Source organism: Piliocolobus tephrosceles, chromosome 9 (genome assembly GCF_002776525.5).
Source record: "Piliocolobus tephrosceles isolate RC106 chromosome 9, ASM277652v3, whole genome shotgun sequence".
Lineage (NCBI taxonomy): Eukaryota > Metazoa > Chordata > Mammalia > Primates > Cercopithecidae > Piliocolobus > Piliocolobus tephrosceles.
Window position 1 is genome coordinate 14,546,437 of NC_045442.1, and position 27,452 is coordinate 14,573,888.

The 27,452-nt window shown below is 48.7% G+C and overlaps 1 protein-coding gene across 1 annotated transcript; it reads left to right on the plus strand.

Annotated features, from left to right (window-relative positions):
• Positions 1–801: 801 nt before the first annotated feature.
• On the plus strand, positions 802–27,452 carry SFXN4 (sideroflexin 4). Its single transcript, XM_023224226.1, has 14 exons — positions 802–1,428; positions 2,772–2,837; positions 4,463–4,537; positions 5,783–5,809; positions 5,913–5,967; positions 7,080–7,105; positions 8,797–8,850; positions 8,934–8,990; positions 9,128–9,193; positions 10,721–10,799; positions 12,618–12,733; positions 20,529–20,614; positions 22,005–22,122; positions 27,050–27,452. The coding sequence occupies exons 1-14, from the start codon at positions 1,318–1,320 to the stop codon at positions 27,125–27,127; spliced, it is 1,014 nt and encodes a 337-aa protein (XP_023079994.1). The 5' UTR covers positions 802–1,317; the 3' UTR covers positions 27,128–27,452.

Genomic DNA, 27,452 nt, shown 5'->3' on the forward strand with positions numbered 1-27,452 from the left:
TTGTTAAAGACTGGACATAGCAGTCCAAAGTGGGGAAGCAGGCCAGTGGGCCGGCTTTGTGACATCCTGGAGGGTAGAGACAACAGAACAGCACGCTACTACTGCACCGGTGCTTAGATGGATTTCTGTGGCATAAGGGTAGAAGTGGAGGGGACACCTTACTCAACTGGGAGGGTCAGGGAAGGCTTCCTGGAAGAGGAGATAAACCCTTGGAGGTTAAGAAAAGTGAGCTAGGCAAACTGAGCAAATATAGAAGCAGAGTCACACAGGCCTGAAGGACGCCATGAGCCGATTTCCTGTTCCTGGAGGGGCAGGGCAAGGGAAGGAATTGGCCCGCTGGAGGTTAATGGCCAATACTGAGCACTTCTGAGAGCTCAGTGCTGTGTTAGGGATGTTTTATTTCCTTTGATCCGAAACAAAACCCTGAGATAGGTACAATTGTTATCCTCATTTTGCGGATGAGAAAATAGACTTTGAGATACTGACTTGGCGAGGGTCACACACCTAGGTGGTGTGCTGGGTCCCCCAGTCCAGGACTCCAGAGGCCCCCTGAATGACCTAGGCACACTTGTGGCTTCCATGAATTTAAGTGCGCACACACACAGCCCCCACCCACTCCTGTTCTAGGGAAGGGCAGGTGGGAGGAGGGAGGGAAGGTGGGTTTTTCTTTACAAATGGTCCCTATTTGGTAGTCAACAAAAGGAACGGATTTGCCCCAACACTGGGGGGGGGGGGGGGGGGGGGGGGCGGAACCTGTCGGGCTGAGGGATAGTGCACTGTGCCCAGGGCCCTATACTTGGTTTGATGCTCTGGTGTTACTATCTTGAAATTCTCAGTAACTTGAATAAGGGGCACCGCATTTGACATTTTCACTGGGCTGAGCCCATGATGCCGCCGGCCTGACTGCGCAACACCATGCACCCTGGAATTCGTGGGCAATCGGAGGGATTTTCGAGGGTAATGACCACGGGTAGGGCGCGGCAGGTGAGGTTGCGGAGGGCCTCACTCACAACCTTTGGCGATCTTCGCATTAGGTGCTGTGATACGGGTTCCGATATTGACCCCTTGGGGCCTGGAGACGGCTCGGCTCCCCAGAGGTGCGGAGCAGGGCAAGCAGGGTTGGGACGACATGGCCTGTGGGAGAACTGGGCTCGCCGGAACTGGGCGCGCAAGAGCCCCGAGGCGCGGTGACACGGGACGTCGGGCGCGCGGGCCTGGGGCGGGAACTGCGGGTGCGCGCGGCCCGGGGCGGGGCTCGCCGCCCGGCTCCTCCTCCGCGCGCGGCCTTGCGGCGGCGGCCACTCTAGCCAGCGCAAGATGTCCCTAGAACAAGAGGAGGAAACGCAACACGGGCTGCGCCTAGGAAGCAGCGACGCCGTCCCCGCCTTCATTGAGCCCAACGTGCGCTTCTGGATCACCGTGCGCCAAGTACGGCCCCGGGCCCCGCGCGGCTGGGGGCGGGGAGGGGGCGGGCCGGGCCGTGTGGTGTCCGGCTGGCCCGGGTGACCTTGGCCAGGCCACGTGGGTGCCCCCCGTCCTCGCTTCCTCGTCCCGGAGTTGTGCAGGGTACGCGCACCACCGGCCTTCACCCCTTAGGGCGCGGGAGGGGATGCAGGGGAAATCCAAGCTGCCCACGACCACAACGTCACCCTCCAGATCGCCCTCTCGGAGGGGCCCAGTGGGCGCAGGTGGCTGCTCCCTACTCCCTGAGCTGTGGCTGAGCAACAGATTGGGGAGAAACAGGCCCTCCCACCTTGGTAAACCCAGCCACTCTCGGTGAGACCCCCGAGGCTTTGGGAAGCCACCCGTGGACAGGAAATAAGCAGGACTCACCTCCCTGCGGTGTCTAGGGCAGCACCGTCCAATAGAAATACAATGTGAGCCTTACAGGCAATTAAACATTTTCTAGTAGCCACGTTAAACAAGATAAAAAGCAAAGGTGAAATTTTTAACAATACAGTACATTTAGCCCAGCAGGTGCAAAATACTAGCATTTCAACATGTAATCAGTAAAAAACATTCCTGAGATATCTTACCCGCTTTTTTGGTGCAGTCTTCCAAATCCGGCGTTTGTTATATCCGCAGCACATCTGGGTTCAGCTGCATGTGGCTAATCGGAGGGCAGGGCTTTAGGGGGTTCTCTTTTAGGCCTCTCCTAAAGTGGGGTCCAGCCCTGTTTTCTTAGATCGGGAAATTGAGAAGGGACAGTGAGCTCCGGTTGCTCCAGCAGAACCAGGGCTTAAAGCCAGAACCACTACAAAGTTTGGGGTTTGCTGGAGCAAACCTCCTTTCCCCAGGGTGACCCCAGCTGCACCATTGGGCCCTTAATGGGGCGTCCATCCTTTGTCACTGGAGTGAAGCCTTATAGCAAGCAGAGAGTGAGGCCACAGATTCTGAGATCTTCTTGGCCGTTGCTTCGAGGTCATATGTGAGATATGAACATAGGACCATTTGAACCCCAAAGTCTGGGATTTTAACCCTCAAGGGCAATTGATACTGAGCGATTAAGGGCACACACTTCTGAATCATTTACTGGCTGTGTTGCCTTGAGTACATTCAGGAGTCCCTCTAAGCCTCAGCTTCCTCACCTGGAGAATGGAGAGGTTGGAAGGATCCCAGGAGATGATGCCAGTAAAAGGCAGATCACAGACCCTGGCAGGTTCTCAAAAAAAAAAAAAACAAAACAAAAAAACAAAAAAAACCTACTGTTACTATTATGTCTTTATTTTTCTGCTGCTATTAACCTCTCTGTTGCTTTTCTCCCTCATAAGTCCTTTATTCGACGACTTCTTCAATGGACAGAATTATTAGATCCTACAAATGTGTTCATTTCAGTTGTAAGTATTGTCTTCAGAGCTAATGAATTTCACATTTTATTTTGAAACTTAAAGACCGCATGTCCCTTTTTTTTTTCAGACGGAGTTTTGCTCTTGTTGCCCAGGGTGGAGTGCAATGGCACCGTCTCAGCTCACAGGAACTTCTGCCTCCCGAGTTCAAGTGATTCTCCTGCCTCAGCCTCCCAAGTAGAGACGGGGTTTCTCCGTGTTGGTCAGGCTGGTCACACACTCCCAACCTCAGGCCCACCCCACGTGTCCCTTTTAAAAGCAGTTGAAATAACAATCTGCATATATTACTGTGTTTATTCCTTCTGAATGAGCTTGTCAGATTGGAAGGGGTAAAGAAAAGCGTACATCTGACCATGTGCCATGCCTCGTGCCTTTAATCCCAGCACTTTGGGAGGCCGAGGCAGGTGGATCACCTGAGGTCAGGAGTTCGAGACCAACCTGACCAACATGGTGAAACCCCCATCTCTACTAAAAATACAAACATTAGCTGGGTGTGGTGGCGGGCGCCTGTAATCCCAGCTTTTTGGAAGGCTGAGGCAGGAGAATCACTTGAACCCAGGAGGCGGAGGTTGCAGTGAGCGGAGATCGCACCACTGCACTCTAACCTGGGTGACAAGAGCAAAACCCCATCCAAAAAAAAAAAAAAAGAAGAAAAAGAAAAGCGTACATCTGTTTAACAGGTAATATCAGGCCCAGGCCGGGTGCTGGTGATTCAGAGAGAAACAAATCTTCCACATGATGGAGGACAGACTGGCTAAACTGGTCACATCCTGGGCGACAACAGTGAAATTCCGTCTTTAAAAAAAAAAAAAGAAAAGAAAATGTAATAAAATTAGAAGCAAATATAACCAGATGTTTACAGTTGTTAATTCTGGGCGAGGGGATTATAGTGTGTAGCCATTCTTTGTAATATTTGTATTTAATTATTTTTTCTCAAATTAAGAAATGGAGGCTGGCTCGTGTCTATAATCCCAGCACTTTGGGAATCTGAGATGGTAGGATCTCTCAAGAATGAGAATTTGAGACCAGCCTGGGCAATATAACGAGACCCTATCTGTACAAATAAAAATATAAGGTTAGCCAGGTGTAGTGGGTTGTGCCTGTAGTCACAACTAATTGGGAGGCTGAGGCAAGAGGATCACTTAAGCCCAGGAGTTCGAGGCTGCAGTGAGCTGTGATCACACCACTGCACTCCAGCCTAGGCAACAGAGTGAGACTCTGTCTCTTAAAATAATAAGAAAAGAAAGAAAGAAAAAGAGGTAAGACTGAACTGATTAGACATGGAAGTGGGTGAGGGAGAAAGATTTCCAGGTTTCTGACATGCATAGCCAGGGGATGGTGGTAACCATTCAGTGAGACAGTTGACATCAGAGAGTGGGGGAGGTGACAGCACAATTGCGGGCAGCTGCTGGAGCATCTAGGAAGAGGAAGGCGTAAATCTGAATGGCACTCAGGGCTATCCTAATGGCTAGAGAGCCTAGGGCACCTCGTGGCTTGAAATCAGGCATGCAGTTGAAGTCCAGTGCATGCTGGTGAGTGAGCTGGTGATTCCTACATCTGGGGATAAACCTGAACAATTTGAGATCATTACTTGATTTCTTGATATCTAATTTTAGGAAAGTATAGAAAACTCGAGGCAACTATTGTGCACAAACGAAGATGCTTCCAACCCTGCCTCGGGGGACCAAAGGGTATGTTTCATGTGCTCAGGTCTGGCTGGTTGAAGGCTGAGTGTAGTTGCCCTCAGATGGTTCTGCCTGCATGGTCAGGTGGAATTTGGCCATTAATCTCTGTCTCCATCTCTTTTCTTTCTTTTTTCCTTCCCTTGGGAGCCACTGTTCTATTGGCTATTAATGCTGTCATTGTTATATACTGCCCAGAGGACCCGCTTTGCAAAACTGGGTTAGTTTTTTAAATGTAATTAGAATTCTGTCCCATAAACCAGGCAGCAAGATTCCTCCTATGCAGTGGACTTTTGTGGGGATTCCCTGCAGCTGATTCCTGGAGGCCCATGGCCAACTCCAGAATTCAGACAGGGCTCTGACGTCAGAATTCATTCTGCACTGCAGGCAGCGTTCCTGCTGATAGGCTCAAACGAGCCTGTCGAGGTTCCTTATCTACCTCGCAGTGTGTGGGGCTTTCTGGAGCTCACAAACACCAGTTCCTCAAGGCAGCCTATGGAGAGCTCACATATTTAACTTACTTTTTCTAAGAATGTGTTGGGGACCCTGGGCTGACAGCTTGGCTCTGTTGCAAGTCACTTGGCTTATGGCATGGTGTGTCATCAGCACACAGCCTGCTCTGCTCTGAGCCAGAGGCAAGCCGGATTCAGGGACTCATCTGAGGGATAAGTTAGGTGTTGGTCTTCTCCAAGGGTAGAGATAGGACTTTTTTATGTTCTGGTCAGTTTCTCTGTGTGGCTCATCTCTGCTTGCCATTAGTTCATTTGTTGATTCATATGATCCATTTATTTTGATTTGTTCTGTCGATGTGGTGGAAAACAGCTCTGGTCTTCACTTTCTGAAAGGTAGAGCAAAGGTGGTCCCAGAAATGAGACTGGCAAAGAGATTCTTTGGTGCTGAGCCACCTTTAAAAGCCTTTTTTTTTTTAAAGGCTGGGTGTGATGGTTTACCCCTGTAATTCCAATGGTTTGGGAGGATGACTTGATGCCAAGAGTGCGAGACCAGCCTGGGCAGTATAGCGAGACCCCATCTCTACTGAAAATTAAACAACTAGCTGGGAATGGTGGCGTGAGCCTGCAGTTTCAGCTGCTCAGGAGGGTGAGGTGGGAGGATCGCTTGAACCCAGTAGTTCGAGGCTGCTCTGCAGTAAGTGAGGATTGTGTCACTGCACTCCAGGCTGGGTGGCAGAGCAAGACCTTGTCTCTTAAAAAATATTTAAAATGAAACAAAGCTATTCTTTTTTTCTCCTTTAAGATACAAGAAGCTTGGAAGCAGAGTCTTGTAAGTTTCAGTCCCTTCCTAATTTTTAGTGTCCTAAAATAACAAAACCAGACATCTTTGCATCTCTCCTCTTGCATCTAACCTTGCATCTCTCCTCTTGAAGGCCACAGTGCATCCCGACAGCAGCAACCTGATCCCCAAGCTTTTTCGACCTGCAGGTGAGTTGGCTCCAATTTTCAGAAGTGGATTGGGAAGATGCAGTTTCTAACACTTAGAAAACTCTGCCTGCCGGATCACCTGGGGCCAGGAGTTCGAGACCAGCCTGGCCAACATGGTGAAATCCCGTCTCTACTAAAAATGTAAAAAATTAGCCGGGCATTGTGGTGGCACATGCCTATAGTCCCAGCTACTCGGGAGGCTGAGGCAGGAGAATCGCTTGAACCTGGGAGCCGGAGGTTGCAGTGAGCTGAGATTGAGCCATTGCACTCCAGCCTGGGCAACAAGAGTGAAATTCCATCTCAAAAAAAGAAAAAGAAAACTCTGCCTGCTTTGCTTCAATTATTTTTCCCCAGCAGGATTTCTTTTTTTTGTTTGTTTTGAAACAGAGTCTCACTCTGTCACTCCGGCTGGAGTGCAGTGGCACAGTCTCAGCTCACTGCAACCTCAGCCTCCCAAGTAGCTAGGATTACAGGCACCCGCCACCATCCTCGGCTTGTATTTGTATTTTTAGTAGAGATGGTGTTTCACTACGTTGGTCAGGCTGGTCTCAAACTCCTGACTTTGTGATCCGTCCATCTTGGCCTCCCAAAGTGCTGGAATTACAGGCATGGGCCCCTGTACACGGCCATGTTATAGTAATTTTATGTACATACTTTATTATTATTATTATTATCATCATTTTTAGAGACAGGGTCTCACTCTGTTACCCAGTCTGGAGTACAGTAGCACCATAATAGCTCAAAGCAGCCTCCAACTCCCAGGCTCAGCTGATCCTCCTCTCCTCAGCCTCCTGAGTCGCTGGGACAACAGGGTTATCCTGCCATAACCTTCTTTAAATGTTTTGTGGAGATGGGGTTCTCACTACCTCTACAAAATGGAGGCTGGTCTCAAACTCCTGGCCTCAACCCATCCTCCATCCTCAGCCTACCAGAGTGCTGAGATCTTGACCCACCATTTTATTAGAAAAAAAAAAGAATGAGTGGAAAAAGTCCTTTGAGGTCTGTGCCTTCTGGAAGCTGGGGAAGAGGTGCTCAGGTGGGTGGTCCCCTTCTGGCCCCCTCTGCCTGGGCAACTGTGGTCACCGACACCTCCTCTCTTCTCTTCCTGCCAGCGTTCCTGCCTTTCATGGCGCCCACGGTGAGCAAGCAGACATTCGCCGTTAGGAGACTAGGGGCTTGGGAAGATGGCACTCTCCTCCTAACCTCGGCTGTGTCCCTCCAGCTCCAGACCCCTGTCCCATGACTGCCTGATAGATGGTTGTGGACCCCCACTGATAACCCATGGCTGCCATTCATATGTCCTTGTCTCCACTCCCTCACCCTCCCCACACCCTCCCAGTCAGGCATCCGGGCCTCTGGAAGGCCACAGCTTGGCAAGATCATCCCTTTGCTGAACACCAAGTATGCACAGAGCACTGGAGAAGCGGCCAGTGAGTTAGAATGCGCTCCCTGCACGAACCCCTCGCCACCAAGTCCTCCTCTGACACAGCCCCTCACCTGGGACCTGGCATTGTCCCCATGGGACCTGGCATTGTCCCCGTGGGGCTTTCCCACCTTAGTCCTCGAAAGGTGCTTTTTGTTGTGTTTTTTTGTTTGTTTTTTGAGACAGAGTCTCGCTCTGTCACCTAGGCTGGAGTGCAGTGGCACAATCGCAGCTTGCTGCAGCCTCTGCCTCCCATGTTCAAGCAATTATCCTGTCTCAGCCTCCTGAGTGGCTGGGATTACAGGCGCCCGCCACCACGCCCAGCTAGTGTTTTTATTTTTAGTAGAGACGGGGTTTCGCCATGTTGGCCAAGCTGGTCTCGAACTCCTGACCTCAGGTGATCCACCCACCTTGGCCTCCCAAAGTGCTGGAATTACAGGCATGAGCCACCATGCCTGGACCATTTTTTGTTTTGTAAAATACGGTCTTGCTCTGTTGCCTAGGCTGGAGTGCAGTGACGCAATCATAGCTCACTGTAACTTCAAACACCTAGGCTCAATCGATCCCCCTACTTCAGCCTTCTGAGTATGTGGGACTACAGGTACTCGCCACCATGGGGCCAATTTTTAAATTTTTACCAGAAACAGAGTCTTGCTACATTGCTCAGGCTGGTCTTGAACTCCTGGGCTCAAGGGATCCTCCCAGTTTGGCCTACCAGAGAGCTGGGATTATAGGCTTGAGCCACCACTCCCAGCCTAGGAGGTACTTGTCCACACCACAGGCTGGCTCCTGTCTGCTTCCCCTAGCAAATATGTACTACTACTTCTTTTTTTTCTTTTTTTTTTTTTGGGATGGAGTCTTGCTCTGTCTCCCAGGCTGGAGTGCAGTGGCACGATCTTGGCTCATTGCAACCTCCACCTTCCAGATTTAAGTGATTCTCCTGCCTTGGCCTCCTGAGTAGCTGGGATTACAGGTGCGCACCACCACACTCGGCTAATTTCTGTGTTTTTTGTAGAGACAGGGTTTCACCATGTTGGCCAGGCTGCTCAAGAACTCCTGGCCTCAAGTGATCCTTCCACCTCAGCCTCCCAAAGTGCTGGGATTACAAGAGTGAGCCACCACGCCCAGCTAACAAATGTGTACATCTTAGCCACCCTGCTGGACTAAGGCCCTCGAGATGGCCTGCTGTGTGCTCCTGGATGTCGTTAGAGTCGCTAGTTTGGTGCTTGGCAGGTGCTCTCACTCAACCTTGTCTACCAACTGGCAGCCCCTGTACCCACCACCAGCCTCTCCTGCCCCAGCTCCCTGGGGGCTCAGTTCTCCGTCTCCCCTAGGAAGTTCTTTGCTACTGCAGGTTCTCCCTCCACAGAAACACTTGTAACTCTGTTCCACTTTCTTCTTAAAAGGTATTTTTGTCAATGATGCCACCAAAAGGGATCAAGTCCGTGATTTTACCTCAGGTAGCCATTCTTCCTGTTTCACGATCACTAAATTCTGTGATGCTTGAAACCAAACTGCGATCCATTTGCCCCTCTCTCGGCAGGTTTTCTTCTATACCTACATGACAGCGTTCAACAGCATCAATGGAAACAGAAGTTATGTGAGTATTATGAGACGCAGAGGGTGTGGGGTTTTGTGTTACTTCTTTTGGAATTTGTTGTATGTATTCGTTTTAAAATTATCCTTGCTGGATAAAACTGTGATACTTGCTAAATAAGTACTTTTGTTTCTCCTCAGACTTGTAAACCAGTAGAAAGATCATTAATAATGGCGGGAGCTGTTGTTTCTTCAACCTTCTTAGGAGTAGGTATTTTTAGAATCTGTCAAATCTTCTTTATTCCTCAGAATCCAGGAAGCTTTATTTATTCTAGTTACAAATTTATGTTCCAATTTAAACAATTTAGAAAGTATGAATAGGAAATAAACGTCGCCTGTAATCCTATTATCCCAAAATAATCATGTTAATAGTCTAAGTTTCTAGGCATATACATGGTACTGGTATCTTTTTATTTTTTTCTTTTCTTTTTTTTTCTTTTTGAGACAGAGTCTCGCTCTGTTGCCCAGGCTGGAGTGCAATGGCATGATCTCAACGCACTGCAACCTCTGCTTCCTGGGTTCAAGTGATTCTCCTGCCTCAGCCTTCCGAGTAGCTGGGATTACAGGCACGCGCCACCATACCCAGCTAATTTTTTGTATTTTTTAGTAGAGAAGGGATTTCACCATGTTGACCAGGTTGGTCTCAAACTCTTGACCTCAGGTGAGCCACCACGCCTGGCCAGTACTGTTATCTTTTTAAAAATTGTTATGGCCGGGCGCGGTGGCTCAAGCCTGTAATCCCAGCACTTTGGGAGGCCGAGACGGGCGGATCACGAGGTCAGGAGATCGAGACCATCCTGGCTAACACGGTGAAACCCCGTCTCTACTAAAAAATTCAAAAAACTAGCCAGGCGAGGTGGCGGGCGCCTGTAGTCCCATCTACTCGGGAGGCTGAGGCAGGAGAATGGCGTAAACCCGGGAGGCAGAGCTTGCAGTGAGCTGAGATCCGGCCACTGCACTCCAGCCTGGGCGACAGAGCGAGACTCTGTCTCAAAAATAAATAAATAAAAAAATAAAAAAATAAAAATAAAAATTGTTATATAAATTGTGTGTTATAAATATGTTATATAAACTGTGTTACATAATTTGTGTATTGCTTTGGATGTCAGGACACTGTGCTGGTGAAAGATGGAGATGTTAGCATCAGACAAGCCTGGGCCTTCATGCTGGCTCAAACCTTTAATGGCTCTGTGACTCTCGACAACTTTCTTTTTTTTTTTTTTTTGAGATGGAGTCTTGCTTGTCACCCATCTGGACAAGCTGGAGTGCAATGGTGCAATCTCGGCTCACTGGAAGCTTTGCCCCCCAAGTTCACGCCATTCTCCTGCCTCAGCCTCCCGAGTAGCTGGGACTACAGGCGCCCGCCACCTCGCCTGGCTAGTTTTTTGTATTTTTAGTAGAGACGGGGTTTCACCGTGTTAGCCAGGATGGTCTCGATCTCCTGACCTCGTGATCCGCCCGTCTCGGCCTCCCAAAGTGCTGGGATTACAGGCGTGAGCCACCGCACCTGGCCAACTCTCGACAACTTTCATACCTCTCTCTAAGCCCCTGTTGACTCCTTAGATGAACAAGGAGAGGACCTCCATGTTGCAGGAATTTGAACAATACATGAAGGGCACTGGCAGCGGTCTGACCTGTAACAGGAACTAGGTCAGGGCGGCTTCTCTGCTAGTGAGTGGGTTCTGCTGATTTTTCAGTCCCATGAAACATTGATTTTTCTCTCTTCTTTTCTAGGTAGTGCCTCACTTTATCCAGATGAAGTATGGCCTGACTAACCCTTGGATTAAAAGACTTTTACCTGTGGTCTTCCTCGGTGAGCAGGAAGCGCTGGAGCCTGCGTCTGGGCGGGGGCTGTCTTTGTGGTCTGTGAGCCTTCCTTCATCTCCAGAGGCTCCTGGCTCCCTTGGCACATTGTGACTGATGACAGGTGGCCTTTGTGGCCCTGCAGGCCCCCAAGCCCAAATTAGGTCTTTGCTCTGAGAGGTGACATTTTCTGTAAATACCCACATTAATGGCCAAAGAATGAACACAAGACTGGAAACGCAAAGTACAGTTTTTTGTTGAGATGGAGTCTCGCTCTGTCACCCAGGCTGGAGTGCAGTGGTGTGACCTCGGCTCATTACAACCTCCACCTCCTGGGTTTAGACAACTCTCCTGCCTCAGTCTCCCGAGTAGCTGGGATTACTGGCGTGTGCCACCATGCCCAGCTAATTGGTGTTTTGTATTTTTAGTAGAGACAGGCTTTCACCATGTTGGCCAAGCTGGTCTTGAACTTCCAGCCTCAAGTGATTCGCCGGCCTCAGCTTCCCAAAATGCTGGGGTTACAGGCATGAGCCACCACGCCCTGCCCTACATTTTAAAGATTATCTAGGCGGGGCGCAGTGGCTCAAGCCTGTAATCCCAGCACTTTGGGAGGCTGAGACGGGCGGATCACGAGGTCAGGAGATCGAGACCATCCTGACTAACACGGTGAAACCCCGTCTCTACTAAAAATACAAAAAACTAGCCGGGCGAGGTGGCGGGCGCCTATAGTCCCAGCTACTCGGGAGGCTGAGGCAGGAGAATGGCATGAACCCGGGAGGCGGAGCTTGCAGTGAGCTGAGATCCGGCCACTGCACTCCAGCCCGGGCGACAGAGCGAGACTCCATCTCAAAAAAAAAAAAAAAAAAGATTATCTATATAAACGTTCTACATACATTATTTTACTTAATCCCGACAACAACTTATGGATAGGAAATATTATTATTCCTGTTTATAGATGAGGAGACTGAGGCACAGGGAGGTTAAGTAACTTGCCTAGAGTTACGCAGCAAGCAAATGGTTAGTATAGGGATTCCAACCCAGTGGGGTGACAGAGATATTAGCTGAATATTTTGACTCTGCCAGCCTGCAAGATTACTATGTCATGCTCCAAATTTGGGTTTGGGAATCATAGCAGTTTGAAGAGTTGGCAGACTGATGTCAGTGGTGAAATTGAGGAAATGGTGTTATAGAACCCTTACAACTTTGGCCGGCCATGGTGGCTCACACCTGTAATCCCAACACTTTGGGAGGCCATTGTGGGTGGATCACTTGAGGTCAGGAGTTCGAGACCAGCCTGACCAACATGATGAAACCCCGTCTCTACTAAAAATACAAAACTTAGCCGGGCCTGGTGGCGGGTTCCTGTAATCCCAGCTACTCTGGAGGCTGAGGCAGAAGAATTGCTTGAACCCAGGAGGCGGAGGTTGCAGTGAGCTGAGATCGCACCATTGCACTCCAGCCTGGGCAACAAGAGTGAAACTCAGTCTCAAAAAAAAAGGAAACCTTACAACTTAAGCAAAGATGAGGGATATGTTTCTAGGATCCCAAGGTTTCTCCTAGAATCCGGTAAGGAAGCAGGGGTGCTGGAAGCTGGTCCCAGGCTGTGGTCAGGATCCAAGACTGAGTGGCCAGCAGCTCTGAGCCTACTTCCACAGCCCCAGGAGAGTACCTGGTTGGCCCAGCCTGTGGCAGGTGTCCACCTGAGGGTCGAGAAAGGCCAGCTGTCAGAGAAAGAGGCTTGCAGTGGGCAGACACCCAAAGAGATGTTCCTTTGCTGGAACAAGACTCATCCCCGTGTTGGGTGTTCTTTACTTCTTTACATCTACAGTGCAAGCCAATGGGATGAATGTCTACATGTCCCGAAATATTGAATCCATTAAGGGGATTGCAGTCATGGACAAGGAAGGCAATGTCCTGGGCCATTCCACAATTGCTGGGACAAAGGTAAGAGACACGATGGAGCTAGAGCTGCTTGTCTTTTGGGCAAAGATTTGACTTTTCTGTTTGGAAGCCAGTGACAAATTCATGTCTGCCTTCAACCTTTCTTTACCCATCTTTCCTTAGCGTGCTGAGAGATAAATTTTTCATTTTGCCCCCGGTGTGTAAAAGATGGGGCATTAGTCTGGGTTCTCTGGAGAAACAGAACCAATGGGATACATGTACATAATCTTTCTTTCTGAGATAGGGTCTCGCTCTGTTGCACCAGCCTGGAGTGCAGTGCTTTAGTCTTGGCTCACTGCAACCTCTGCTTCCCTAACACAAGCGATCCTCCCACCTCAGCCTTTCAAGTAGCTGGAACCACAGGCACACACCACCACACCTGGCTTATTTTTATATTTTTAGTAGAGACGGGGTTTCACCATGTTGGCCAGGCTGGTCTCAAACTTCTGGTCTCGAGTGATCCACCCACCTTAGCCTCCCAAAGTGCTAGGATTACAGGTGTGAGCCACCATGCCTGGCCCCCAATTCCTTTTTGAAATCTCTCAAAAGAAAAGCATGCACCTCTGTCTCCATTGTCCCTCCCATTCACTCCTGAGTTGAAGTGATCCTCCCACCTTGGCCTCACAAAGTGCTGGGATTACAGGTGTGTGCCTCCACACCTGGGCAGTGCATGTCTATTAAGAGATTTGTTCTAAGGAATTGACTTGCACAACTGTGGGATACTGCAGAGCAGGCCTGGAGGCTGGAAACTTGGACAGGAGCTGCTGCTACAGTCTTGAGGCAGAATTTCTTCTTTGAGAAACCTCAGTTTTTGCCTGTAAGGCCTCCAACTGATTGGATGAGGCCCACCCACATTGTGGAAAGTAACCTTCTTTTCTTTTCTTTTCTTTTTTTTTTGAGACAGAGTCTTGCTCCGTCGCCCAGGCTGGAGTGCAATGGCATGATCTCAGCTCACTGCAACCTCTGCTTCCCAGGTCCAAGCGATTCTCCTCCCTCAGTCTCCCGAGTAGCTGGGATTACCAGCTGCCACCACGGGATTACATGCATACCACCACGCCCAGCCCATTTTTGTATTTTTAGTAGAGGCGGGGTTTCACCATGTTGGCCAGGCTGGTCTCAAACCCCTGACCTCAGGTGGTCTGCCTGCCTTGGCCTCCCAAAGTACTGGTTACAGGTATGAGCCATCGCGCCTGGTGGTCACCTGCTTTTAAAGTCAGCTGATTGCAGATGTTCTCCATGTCTGCAGAATACCCCTACAGCAACAACTAGATGAGTGCTGGATTAAATAACTGGGTACTGTTGCTATGGTGACCCATGAGGCTGACTGCCACAGACAGGCGTCTGACAAGTGCTGGGCACCTCTGAGAGTGACATCCTGTCCTTCAAGTTCAATATCTGCCCTCCCAGTGTGTGCTGATTAGAGGCCACTCCCCTCCCAGCCTGCTCTGCTCTTACAGAGGTCAGTGGACACGCCTCTCTGGGGTTAAGAGAAGCCCTGCCTCTCCCACTTCAGCAGATGTCCTTATGGTCTTCATTGCTAAGGACTACTTTCATCAAGAATGGATTTAGAAAATTGAATTTTCTGATCCAAAACTCCTTGTCAAGGCCTCAATTTTGAATGCCTTTTACCATTAGTTTCTTCTTCTTTTTTTTTGAGACGGGGTCTCCTTCTGTTGCACAGGCTGAAATGCGGTGGTGTGATCACGGCTCTCTACAGCCTCAGCCTCCCAGGTTCAGGTGATTCTCTCACCTCAGCCTTTCAAGTAGCTGGGATTCTAAATATGCACCACCACGCGTGGCTCGTGTCTGTGCTTTTTGTAGACATGGGGTTTCGCCATGTTGCCCAATTGTGTCTCAAACTCCTGGGCTCAAGTGATCTGCCCACCTTGGCCTCCCAAAGTGCTGGGATTGCACGGGTGAGCCACTGGGCCTGGCCAAAGTATTCTTTCGTTCAGTTGAACACAGTGACTACTGAGTGCATTCAGCTGTGAGAACCTGGTATAGTCTATGGTGTTTTCGTTTTGGGTGTAGACTTCCAAAATAATGTTTTTAGCAGGTGAGATCTTTTTTGGTCCCTGTGAAATGACTTTAGCTGAAGACTTTAGTTGTTTGCAAATGACATATCAAGCAGAGTGGAACAGCCCTGACACAAAGTGAAGTGACTAACCGGGCTTCTGGCAGTGGGGGATCCAGGGGACTCCCTTAGCCAGCCAGGGTACGTCCCTCTACTGGCCAGCATGTTGGTAGCAGAGGAGGTCAGAAAAGATGGCGGTTCATTCCATCGGTAAATATGTCATTATTCAGCTCACCAAACGTATTACTTTAAATCCTATCACTGACTGACAAAGCTGAATTATAAACCATCAGATACATGCTAATGGCATTTCCACTAGACCATCTAGTAGCATAGCTCCTTACCTAAACGAATTGTGACAGAGACAAAATAATTATAAGTAACAGAGAAATTGCTGCCAGAAAGAAAATAGGTCACAAGTTTGAATTGAAGGTTCTGAACCTAATAAACCAACCGTAAGTTGGATCACTCGCAGTTAGTCAGGAGTTTGAGACCACCCTGGCCAACACGGTGAAACCCCGTGTCTACTAAAAATGAAAACATTAGCCAGGCGTGGTGGCGGGTGCCTGTAATCCCAGTTACTCGGGAGGCTGAGGCAGGAGAATCGCTTGAACCTGAGAGGTGGAGGTTGCAGTGAGCTGAGATCGTGCCATTGCACTCCAGCCTGGGCAACAGAGCAAGACCCCATCTCAAAAACAACAAACAAAAACAAACCACCCAGGACTGCATTTGTGCTTTCCCCTGGAGAAAAAAACAACACCCGAAAGAGATATTTTTTCTTTTCTTTTTTTATTGAGACGGAGTCTCGCTCTGTCGCCCAGACTGGAGTGCAGTGGTGTGATCTCAGCTCACTGCAAGCTCCGCCTCCTGGGTTCACGCCATTCTCCTGCCTCAGCCTCCCAAGTAGCTGGGACTACAGGCGCCCGCCACCTCGCCCAGCTAGTTTTTTGTATTTTTAGTAGAGACGGGGTTTCACTGTGTTAGCCAGGATGGTCTCGATCTCCTGACCTCGTGATCCGCCCGTCTCGGCCTCCCACAGTGCTGGGATTATAGGCTTGAGCCACCACACCCGGCTGAGACATTTTTTCAAACACTTTTATTGAGGTATAATCTACATACTGTAAAATTTACCCATTGTAAGAGGAAAGTTTGATGAATTTTAGTGAATTTAAAACAATTGTGCAGTCAGGCATGGTGGCTCACTCATGCCTCTAATCCCAACACTCTGGGAGGCAGATCACTTGAGTCCATGAGTTCAAGACCAGCCTGGGCAACATAACGAAACCCTGTCTCTACAAAAAAAATTTTTTTTTTTTTTTGGAGACGGAGTCTCGCTCTGTCGCCCGGGCTGGAGTGCAGTGGCCGGATCTCAGCTCACTGAAAGCTCCGCCTCCTGGGTTTACGCCATTCTCCTGCCTCAGCCTCCCGAGTAGCTGGGACTACAGGCACTCACCACCTCGCCCGGCTAGTTTTTTGTATTTTTTTAGTAGAGACGGGGTTTCACCATGTTAGCTTGGATGGTCTCAATCTCCTGACCTCGTGATCCGCCCGTCTCGGCCTCCCAAAGTGCTGGGATTACATCTACAAAAAAAATTTTTTTAAATTAGTTAGGCGTGACAGGGTGCATCTGTAGTCCCAGCTACTTAGGAGGCTGAGGTGAGAGGATCAACTGAGCCTAGGAGGTTGAGGCTGCAGCAAGCCGTTATTGCACCACTGTACTCCAGCCTGGTTGACAGAAAGAGACCTTTGTCTCAAAAAATAAAAAATAGGCTGGGCGCAGTGGCTCACGCCTGTCATCCCAGCACTTTGGGAGGCCAAGACAGGCAGATCACCTGAGGTTAGGAATTCGAGACCGGCCTGGCCAACATGGTGAAACCCCGTCTGTACTAAAAATACAAAAATTAGCTGGGCATGGTGGCACATGCCTGTAATCCCAGCTACTCAGGAGGCTAAGGCTGGAGAATCACTTGAACCCAGGAGGCAGAGGTTGCAGTGAGCTGAAATTGCGCCACTGCACTCCAGCCTGGGCGACAGAGAAAGACTCTGTCTCAAAAAATAATGCTAATAAATAAATGAAACAGTTGTGTGACCATCACCACAGTCCACTTGTAGAACATTTTCATCATCCTAAAAATGTCCCAAATGCCCACTCCTACCCCCAGCCCTAGGGAAGCACTGATCTGCTTCTTTTTTTTTTTTTTTTTTTGAGTCAGAGTCTCGCTCTGCCACCCAGGCTGGAGTGCAGTGGTGTGATCTTGGCTCACTGCACCCTCCGCCTACCAGGTTGAAGCAATTCTCCTGCCTCAGCCTCCTAAGTAGCTCAGACTATAGGCGCCCGCCACCATGCCCGAATAATTTTTTGTATTTTTAGTAGAGATGGGGTTTCTCTGTGTTAGCCAGGATGGCCTCAATCTCCTGACCTTGTGATCCACTGGCCTCGGCTTCCCAAAGTGCTGGAATTACAGGCATGAACCCCCGTGCCCGGGCACTGACTTGCTTTTGTGTCTTCTTAGTTTTTGCCTTTTCCAGAAATTATACATAAGTGAATCACACAGTAGTATTTTATGTCTAGCTTCTTTCACGTTTGAGATTCATCCATCTTGTACCACATGTTGGTTATTTGTTACTTTTCACTGCTGAGTAGTATTCCATTCCTGGATGTGCTGCATTTTGCTTCTCTATTCCGCAGGCAGTGGATGTTCCAGTTGTGTCCAGCCTTGGGTTATCATGAATCAGGCTGCTCTGACGTTCACTTGCACATCTTTATATACATGTGTGTTTGTATTTCTCTGCAACTCCATGTGAACTTAAGGTGTTACTATTGCTGTGACGTATTCGTAAAGCTGGAGAGGAGAATGAGAGCAAATTTTTTTAAGTTTGTTTATTTATTTATTCATTTATTTATAGACAGAGTCTCCCTCTGTCGCCCAAGCTGGAGTGCAATGGTACGAACATGGCTCGCTGCAGCCTCAACTTCTTGGGCTCAAGCAATCCTCCTGCCTCAGCCTCCTGAGTACTACAGGTGTGCACCACCATACATGGCTAATTAAAAATATATATATATTTGTAGAGAGTGGGGTCTTGCTATGTTGCCCAGGCTGGTCTCAAACTCCTGGTCTCAAGTGATCCTCCTGCCTTGGCCTCCCAGAGTGCTGGGAGGTGTGAGGCACTGCACCCAGTTTAGAGCAAATATCAAAACGGCAAGTTACTCCCAGCGCCTCCTGCCTGCCAGGCTTGGTGCTAGGCTCTGGAGAGGCACACCCTGACCAGTGAGAGCCCCGTCTCCCCAGGAGCCCCAGCCTCCCAGCGGGAAGATAGCCTCAGGCCTGACTGGCTGTTTGGAGTCCATCTCACCAGAAGAAACTCCAGTTTTGGCATGAGGGGCATATTGGGGTCAAAGAAAAGCTTTACTGGCCTGCTTTATTTTTCTCTGAAGAATAAAGTGTCTGCAACTGTGCACAAGCAATAAGCATTCTTCTATCACTTCCCTTTCCGCAGAAGGTTATTTCCTTTAGCTAAAATTTCAGAAACTGCGTTAACCAACAATATCTCATGGTGACAGGGCACTGTTGGTCCGATTTCAGGTGACTCGTGGCTGTTGTTCCCCCTACTGGCCTTAAGCCACTCCTTTGCACACAGCACCTGCTAATGACGGCATCTCACCTGGAGTGTCCTCCCCATACAAGGGACCAAGGGAGAGAGGCGGGCCTCGCCCCACTGACGTGGACGCACAGCACACCAACAGCCATTTTTCCCTTCCAGAAGTCAAGCAATTTTACTTTATGTCCCTGAGACTTTTATTTTATTTTCTTTCTTTTATTTTAGAGACTGAGTCTCACTCTGTTGCCCAGGCTGGAGTGCAATGGTGTGATCTGGGCTCACTGGAACCTCCACCTCCCAGGTTCAAGTGATTCTCCTGCCTCAGTCTCCCAAGTAGCTGGGATTACAGGTGCCCACCATCACGCCCGGTTAATTTTTGTATTTTTAGTAGAGACAGGGTTTCACCATGTTGGCCGGGCTGGTCTTGAACTCCTGACCTTAGGTGATCCACCCACCTTGGCCTCCCAAAGTGCTGGGATTACAAGCGTGAGCCACCATGCCCGGCCCCTGAGACTTTTTTTCTAAAACAGCCCTCCTCGGCTTCCTCTCTTTTGTGGGGGGGAAGGCATTCCCTGCAGAGGGAACCGCACAAGCGTGACTGTCGCCCACAGCAGGGCAGAGGTGTGAGCAGAGAGCAGGGGCTGGCCAGTAGGAGGAGCCTGGGAAGGTAGGTCAGAGCCAATCATGGGAAGCTGGAAGTGGAAGGCCAGAGTTCAGGGAAGGATGGGTGCAGGTGTGGCTGCTCCTCTTGGGTATACCATGTGCTGTTTGTGGTATATGTGTCTTACCCAGGGGCTGGTCCTAAAGTTAACATGCTAGCTACTTAGGAGGCTGGGGCAGGAGGATTGCTTGAGGCCAGGAAGTCAGGACCAGCTTGAGCAACATAGGGAGACCCCATCTCTACAAAAAATTCAAAAAGTTAGCTGGGTGTGGTAGGGTGTACCTGTGATCCTGGCTACTTGGGAGGCTAAGGTAGGAGGATCGCTTGAGCCTGGGAGGTCAATGCTGCAGTAAGCCGTGATCATGCCACTGTACTCCAGCCTGGATGACGGAGTGAGACCTTGTCTCTAAAAGTAAATAAATAAATAAAAGTAGTAAAAAAGTTAACGTGAGCTGTTTCATAGTCAAAATTTCCCTTACAAGTCCCTTAAAGTGCCCTTGAGGGTACGTGGTTTTGTGCATATTCACCCATACAGTAAATTGTATGTGTAAATGTTTAACGTATGGAGTAATGTACATTATAGAAAAGATTGTAAAAATGTTATAACCTGTACATAACACAGTTTTATAGTACAACACTTTTAATTCGCTGCGAAACGGGTGCAGACAGGCAGCCTCGTGTGGGTCCCATGCTGTGCCCGTGTCCTCAGAGCTGGGCATTTGGAGGCCCCCCACTGGCAGGTGTGGGAGTTGCTGCCGAGCCAGGTCAGGACAGGCCAGTGGCAGAGATTTGGCTTGGACGGGAAATGCAAATCCAGCATTTCCACCGAGGAACGATTTGGTTCTCAGTGGGGGTCTGTCTGGAAGCCACCTTTGCTTGTACTTAGTGGACAGTTTATTTGGGGTCGTTTGGAGACGGATGGAGATGACTGTGGAGTCGAGGAGGTAAATCCCCTCCCAGCTGTTTCTGGCACCAAGTGCGGCCGACCTCCACACACCTGTATGTGGAAAGGTACGTGGAAGGGATCCCCTCCGCCTCTTTCCACGGGTGTCCTTTTTCTAAGTGAGAAGGGAGGGTTGCTGTTGCCTGTCTCTGGCAGGAGTTGTGGGATCCCTAGAAATCGTCTTGCTCCTGTACTAAGCTTCTTTTTTGAGACGGAGTTTCGCTCTGTCGCCCAATCTGGAGTGCATTGGCGTGATCTCGGCTCACTGCAACATCCGCTTCTCAGGTTCAACTGATTATCGTGCCTCAGTCTCCTGAGTAGCTGGGACTACCGGCACATAACACCACACCTGGCTAATTTTTGTATTTTTTGGTAGAGATGGGGGTTTCACCATGTTGGCCTGGCTGGTCTCAAACTGCTGACCTCAAGCGACCCACCTGCCTCAGCCTCCCAAAGTGCAGGGATTACAGGTGTGAGCCTCCGTGCCAGGCCTAAGCTGTTTTCTTTTCATTTTTGCTAGGCTGTTAGAGAAACGGCAGCATCCAGGACAGTGCTGTTTGGGACCTCTGCTCTGATTCCGGAAGTCTTCACCTACTTTTTTAAAAGGTAAGAGGCATGGTCATATCCACAGGTAGGGATCTGAAAGTCAAATCCTTATAAAAACCTGTCAGATACTGACTGTGGTAGAGGGTGAGAAGAGTAACCTTCCCATAAACACACATCACAGCTCAGCCAGATTGATTGTGGCAGGCATGGAAATCCAGGGGTGTGGATTCCACCGAATGGGGAATCCAGCCCAGGCTCTGCCTCCAGTTACCCCGCGTCCTTGACGTGTCGAAGGACCTTCCAGCCATTTTCTCACCTCTAGAATGAGGGGCTTGGATGACGTGCACGTTCCCCTGGCTCTGATGTGCTGTGAACATTGCTCAAGCCCGCCCCTCTGCACCCCCATTCCAAGCAAAAACTTTAAATTAGCTTCAGCGACTCCGGATTGAGATTCATCCCTTTGAAGAAGGCAGAAATGGTCTACGAGGTGGACGACCTGGGCATCCATCAGGGTTCCTGTGGCACCCAGTATGAGAAGCCTAACCTGCGAGAGCTCAGGCCAGAGGGGAGATGTGGGGCTTTAGGGCCGGAACGGGCAAGGATTGCAGACCATGGCAGCTTGAACAGAAGCTCCCTTGCTGGGCGCGCCTCCCTGTCACCCTCGTGGGTGTTGGTTCCTTCTCTCCTCCCAGATTGGCTTCTTCATCTTGATGAGGGACCCGTTTGCTAGTAACTCCCAGCTCATAGCCTCACAGCCTCCTGATCAGAGGTGGAATACAGCAAACCCCAGGGGAGGCGGGAATGCCTTCCCCTCAGGGCGGACTCCTGGGGAAGGGTTCTGTAGGCCTGAGTTGGGTTGTGTGCCTGAGCTGCAGTGTGGCGAGGCTGGGAATCGCCTGCTAGGACCACACACAGCACATTTCCAAGAAGGAGGGATGGGATGGTGCGGTGGCTCACGCCTGTAATCCCAGCACTTTGGGAGGCTGAGGTGGGCAGATCACCTGAGGTCAGGAGTTTGAGACCAGCCTAGGCAACATGGTGAAACCCTGCCTCTACTGAAAATACAAAAATAAGCCAGGCGTGGTGGCGGGCGCCTATAATCCCAGCTACCCAGGAGACTGATGCAGGAGAATCGCTTGAACCCAGAAGGCAGAGGTTGCAGTGAACCAAAATCGCACCATTGTACTCCAGCCTGGGCGACCGAGGAAGACTCTCTCAAAAAAAAGAAAAGAAAAAGAAAAGAAAACAGGCCTTGATCTAGCTGTTCAGGTACAATAAAAAGAAAAAAGAACAGGCCCTGATCCAGCTGTTCAGGTGCACTAAAAATAAAAATTAAAAAACAAAACAAAGCAAAAAAAAAAACAAAAACAGGCCCTGATTCAGCTGTTCAAAAAATAAACAAGCCCTGATAGTTTAATATCACTAGTGAGCCATGCCTTGTCTCTTACAGGACCCAGTTTTTCCTGAAAAACCCAGGATCATTGTGGATCTTGAAACTGTCTTGTACTGTCCTGACAATGGGACTGATGGTGCCAGTTTCTTTTAGTATATTTCCACAGATTGGACGGGTAAGTACCCCCATTCCACTTTTCTGTCAAAGTTTTTTATTTTGCAGTTATAAGAGTAAAGTAAATAAGTTATTCTTACAAATCTGCAAAGTTTATAAAAATATAAAACAAGACCAGGTGCAGTGGCTCACACTTGTAATCCCAGCACTTTGGGAGGCCAAGGTGGGAAGACTGCTTGAGCCCAGGAGTTCAAGACCTGCCTAGGCAACATAGTAAGACCCTATCTTTACAAAAAATAATACACAAATTAGCTGGATGTGGTGATGTACACTTGTCGTTCCAGCTGCTCAGGAGGCTAAGGTGGGAGGATCACCTGGGCCCAGGGTTGAGGCTGCAGTGAGCCGTGATTGCACCACTGTACTCTAGTCTGGGTGAGAGTGAGACCCTATTTCAAAAAAATAAAATAATAAAACAAAATACAGTTGACTTTTGAACAACTTGGGGGTTAGTAGTCAAAAATTCAAGTATAACCTTTGACTCCCCGAAAACTTAACTATTAATAGCTTACTGTTGACCGGAAGCTTACCAGTAGCATAAAAAGTCAAGTAACACATATTTTATATTCTATATGTGTTATATAATGTATTCCTACAATAAACTAGAGAAAATAGAATGTTATTAAGAAAAGCAGGCCAGGTGTGGTGGCTCACGCCTGTAATCCCAGCACTTTGGGAGGCCGAGGCAGGTGGATCACGAGGTCAGGAGATTGAGACCATCCTGGCTAACACAGTGAAACCCCGTCTCAACTAAAAATACAAAAAAATTAGCCGGGCGCGGTGGCGGGCGCCTGTAGTCCCAGCTACTTGGGAGGCTGAGGCAGGAGAATGGCTTGAACCCAGGAGGCAGAGCTTGCAGTGAGCAGAGATCGTGCCACTGCACTCCAGCCTGGGTGACAAGAGAGAGACTCCGTCTAAAAAAAAAAAAAAAGATAATCAAGCCAGGTGCGGTGGCTCACGCCTGTAATCTTAGCACTTTGGGACACTGAGGCGGGCAGATAACTTGAGATCAGGAGTTCAAGAGCAGCTTGGCCAACATGGTAAATAAAACTCCAGCTCTACTAAAAATACAAAAATTAGCCAGGTGTGGTGGGGCCTGTAATCCCAGCTACTCAGGAAGCTGAGACAGGAGAATCGCTTGAACCTGGGGATGTGGAGGTTGCAATGAGCCAAGATCATGACACCGTACTCCAGCCTGGGTGACAGAATGAGACTCTGTCTCAAAAAAAAAATCATAAGGAGGAAAAAATATATTTACTGTTTATTACGTGAAGGTGAGTCATCAGTTTCAGTGAGGATCAAGGTCTTCATCCTCGTCATCTTCATGTCAAGTAGGCTGCAGAGGAGGAAGATGGGTTGGTCTGGCTGTCTCACGGGTGACGTAGGGGGAAGAAAATCAGTGTATAAGTGGACCTACATCGTTCAAACCTGTATTATTTAAGGGTTAACTGTAATGATATTTATATTTAATTCTATCCCTCAATTCTCTTAGTGCAGTTTTGGATTCTGTTTTTCTTTTTTTTTTTGAGACAGAGTCTCGCTCTGTCGCCCAGGCTGGAGTGCGGTGGCCGGATCTCAGCTCACTGCAAGCTCCGCCTCCCGGGTTTACGCCATTCTCCTGCCTCAGCCTCCCGAGTAGCTGGGACTACAGGCGCCCGCCACCTCGCCTGGCTAGTTTTTTGAATTTTTTTAGTAGAGACGGGGTTTCACCGTGTTCCAGTATGGTCTCGATCTCCTGACCTCGTGATCTGCCCGTCTCGGCCTCCCAAAGTGCTGGGATTACAGGCTTGAGCTACCGTGCCCGGCCTTCTGTTTTTCTTAACAATATTTCATAAGCATTTTTTTCTGGGGCATAAAAAGAAATGTTTTAAAACTACTTCATTAAAGAAATTTTAAATACTCCAAAATGTTCTCTAACTACGCCCTCTCCAATAGAACTTTCTGCAGTGATGGAAGTGTTCTATAATAGATTGGTGCTGTCCAATATGCTACTGAGCACTTCAGGAGAAGCTGGTGTGACTAGGGAATGGAATTGTAAATTAAGTTAAATTTTAAATTAGGTACTCTTGTGTGCTTAGTGGCTATTGGACAGCCCAGTTCTGTAGATAATTTATAATATAATTTATTATGAGTCAGACTGCCTGGAGTCAGATTCCAGCTTCTCCACGACCTTGGTCAACTTGCTCCATTTTCTTGTCTGTTAAAGAGAGCTGAAGATAATGGCATCTTTGCCAAGGGTTGTTGCTTAGTAGGCGGCAAGGACATTTTTTTTTTTAAGTCAGAAAGCCAGTTTTTTTAATTTCCAAAGCTCTGCCATAAATTTCTAGCAGATGTCAAGGACATCATTGATGCTAGCAGATATCAGCAATTTCTTGGCTAAATATTTTAAGTGCTTGTTTCTGTCACTATAAATATATATGTCCTCAAAAGCATTTATATTTATGGAATGATCTTGTTCAGAATCCACATTTTATAGGTTTAGGTTTTAGGATCATTCATTCAAGCAACTTTGCCAGCACAACGTAGACGTTTCAAATTATTTTAGATAGTTATGCTTATTACTATGCTACGGGCGAGGGGTTGGGGAGTGAGGCAGCATCTCAGAATGAAATTTCAGGCCAGGCATGGTGGCTTATGTCTGTAATCCCAACACTTTGGGAGACCAAGGTGGGAAGATTGCTTGAGGCCACGAGTTCCAGACCAGCCTGGGGAATGCAGTGAGACCCCATTTCTACACGAAATGTTCTAAAAATTAGGTCGGGGGCTGTGGCTCATGCCTGTAATCCCAGCACTCTGGGAAGCCCAAGTGGGAGGATCACTTGAGCGCCGGAGTTCAAGACCAGCCAGGGCAACATAGCAAGACCTTGTCTCTGCTGAAAATAAAAATTTGGCTGGGCACGGTGCGTCACACCTGTAATCCCAGCACTTTGGGAGGCCAAGGTGGGGACGATCACTTTAGCTCAGGGTTTGAAACCAGCCTGAACCTCATCTCTATTCTGAAAAAAATTAAAAAGAAAAAAAAATAATAATAATTAGCCAGGCATGGTGGTATGTGCCTGTAGTCCCAGCCACTCAGGTAGCTGAGGTAGAAAGATCACCTGATCTTTGGTCAAGGCTGCAATGGGGCCAGAGAGTGAGACTCTGTCTCAAAAAAAAAAAAAGAAAAAAAAATTAGTGGGGTGAAGTGGCACACACCTGCAGTCCCAGCTACTCAGAAGGCTGCGGTGAGAGGGTCACCTGAGCCCAGGAAGGAGAGGAAGAGTTTACCCCCGGTGGAGGATGGGAAGGGCTGAATGGGCATGTGAGGCTGCAAGGAACAGGCAGGACGCTGGGGGCCAGGTGGCAGGCGCTGCACAGCCAGGCCGAGGAGGTGGGCAGCAGGTGAGTCATTCAAGGTTGGAAGGGGCAGAACTCCAGAGGCCAGAGTGGAGGCAGGAAAGGGAGTCAGTCACACACATGACCCCTGATGCCAAGACTTACTTGCTGGACTTTGAAAATATCCTGTTGGGGTCGGGCCTGGTGGCTCATGCTTGTAATCCCAGCACTTTGGGAGGCTAAGGCGGGTGGATCATGAGGTCAGGACATTGAGACCATCCTGGTTAACACGGTGAAACCCCGTCTCTATTAAAAATTCAAAATATTAGCCAGGTGTAGTGGCGGGCGCCTGTGGTCCCATCTACTTTGGAGGTTGAGGCAGGAGAATGGCGTGAACCCCAGAGGTGGAGCTTGCAGTGAGCCGAGATTGCGCCACTGCACTCCAGCCTGGGCGACGGAGTGAGACTCCGTCTCAAAAAAAAAAAAAAAGAAAATATCCTGTTGGCTCAAGGCGGGCATGGAGGTGCTTAGATGTGATAAGGAGTTATTACTAATTTTGTTACGTATGATAATGGCATAGTGACATGACATGAGAATTGCCTTAAAATACTCAAGGAAAAATCCCTACTGCTGGGTGTGGGAGGTGCTTGATGAAATGAGATCTGCAAATTGTTAATAGTTATTCCTGAGTGAGCACATGTGAGTTCATTACATTCTGTCCACATTTGCTTTTTGTTTGTTTGTATGTTTGAGACAGGGTTTCACTCTGTTGCCCAGCCTGGAGGGCAGTGGTATAATCATGGCTCACTGCAGCCTTGACTCCCAGGCTCAAGTGATCCTCTGGCCTCAGCCTCCCAAGTAGCTGGGACTACAGGAACGTACCACCACACCTGGCTCATTTTTTATTTTTTGTAGAGACAGGGTCCCACTGTATTGCCCAGGCTGACTGCAAACTCCCCACCTCAAGCAATCCTCCTGATCTTGGCTCACTGTAATGTCCCCCTCCCAGGTTCAAGTGATTCTCGTGCCTCAGCCACCGGAGTAGCTGGGATTACAGGCACCCACCACCACGCCTGGCTAATTTTTGTATTTTTTGTATAAACGGGGTTTCACCATGTTAGCCAGGCTGGTCTCAAGTGATCTACCCGCCTCAGCCTCCCAAAGTGTTGGGATTACAGGCATGAGCCATTGTGCCCAGCCATCTTAAAACTTTTTAATGGAAAGTTTCAATTATAAACAAACATAGAGATAAGTAAATAACAATAATAGGCCAGAGGTGGTGGTGCGCGCCTGTAATCCCAGCTACTCGGGTGGCTGAGCTACGAGAATCACTTGAACTTGGAGGGTAGAGGTTGCAGTGAGCTGAGATGGTGCCACTGCACTCCAGCCTGGGCAACAGAACAAGACTCTGTATCAAAAAAAAAAAAAAAGTTTAAAAAGTTTCTTTACTACTTGAGTGATTTAAAAAAAATAGGCTACATTTTCTGCTATAGATTAGACATTATTGAAGAAGATAGACTGTGAAATGGTGGCTTTCAGAAAATGATTTATTAAACTTGGCTTCTAAGGCAAGAAAAACTATTAATAGAAATATTGTGAATTTAACTATTTTTCAGATACAGTGCTGTAGTCATGAAGAGAAAATTCAGCCTTCAACAGAAGAAACAGAAATCTTTTATCACAGAGGGGTGTAGGCATGAGTTTCGGTGAATTTATGTGCTTCCTGCTTGAAAACCTTCACCTCTCCAGGTTGGGTTTAGAGAACTCTGCCAGAGGTCTTCTGGGGACCCCAGAGGTGTCTGTGCTGACAAGGTGACAAAATTCCACACTGAGATCACTCCCAGGCTGGCATGTCTGGGGTTTTAAGGCTGGCTGGAGAAGACAGTGGGAGGGTGCCCCATCTGACATCCCTGGGGTTGCTAAGGAGAAGGTTGGAGTGGGGATCGGCCTGCGAAAGGATACTATGAAATCACGAATTACCTAATAAACCTGTCTCAAGTTGAGTATTTGAAGAAAGAA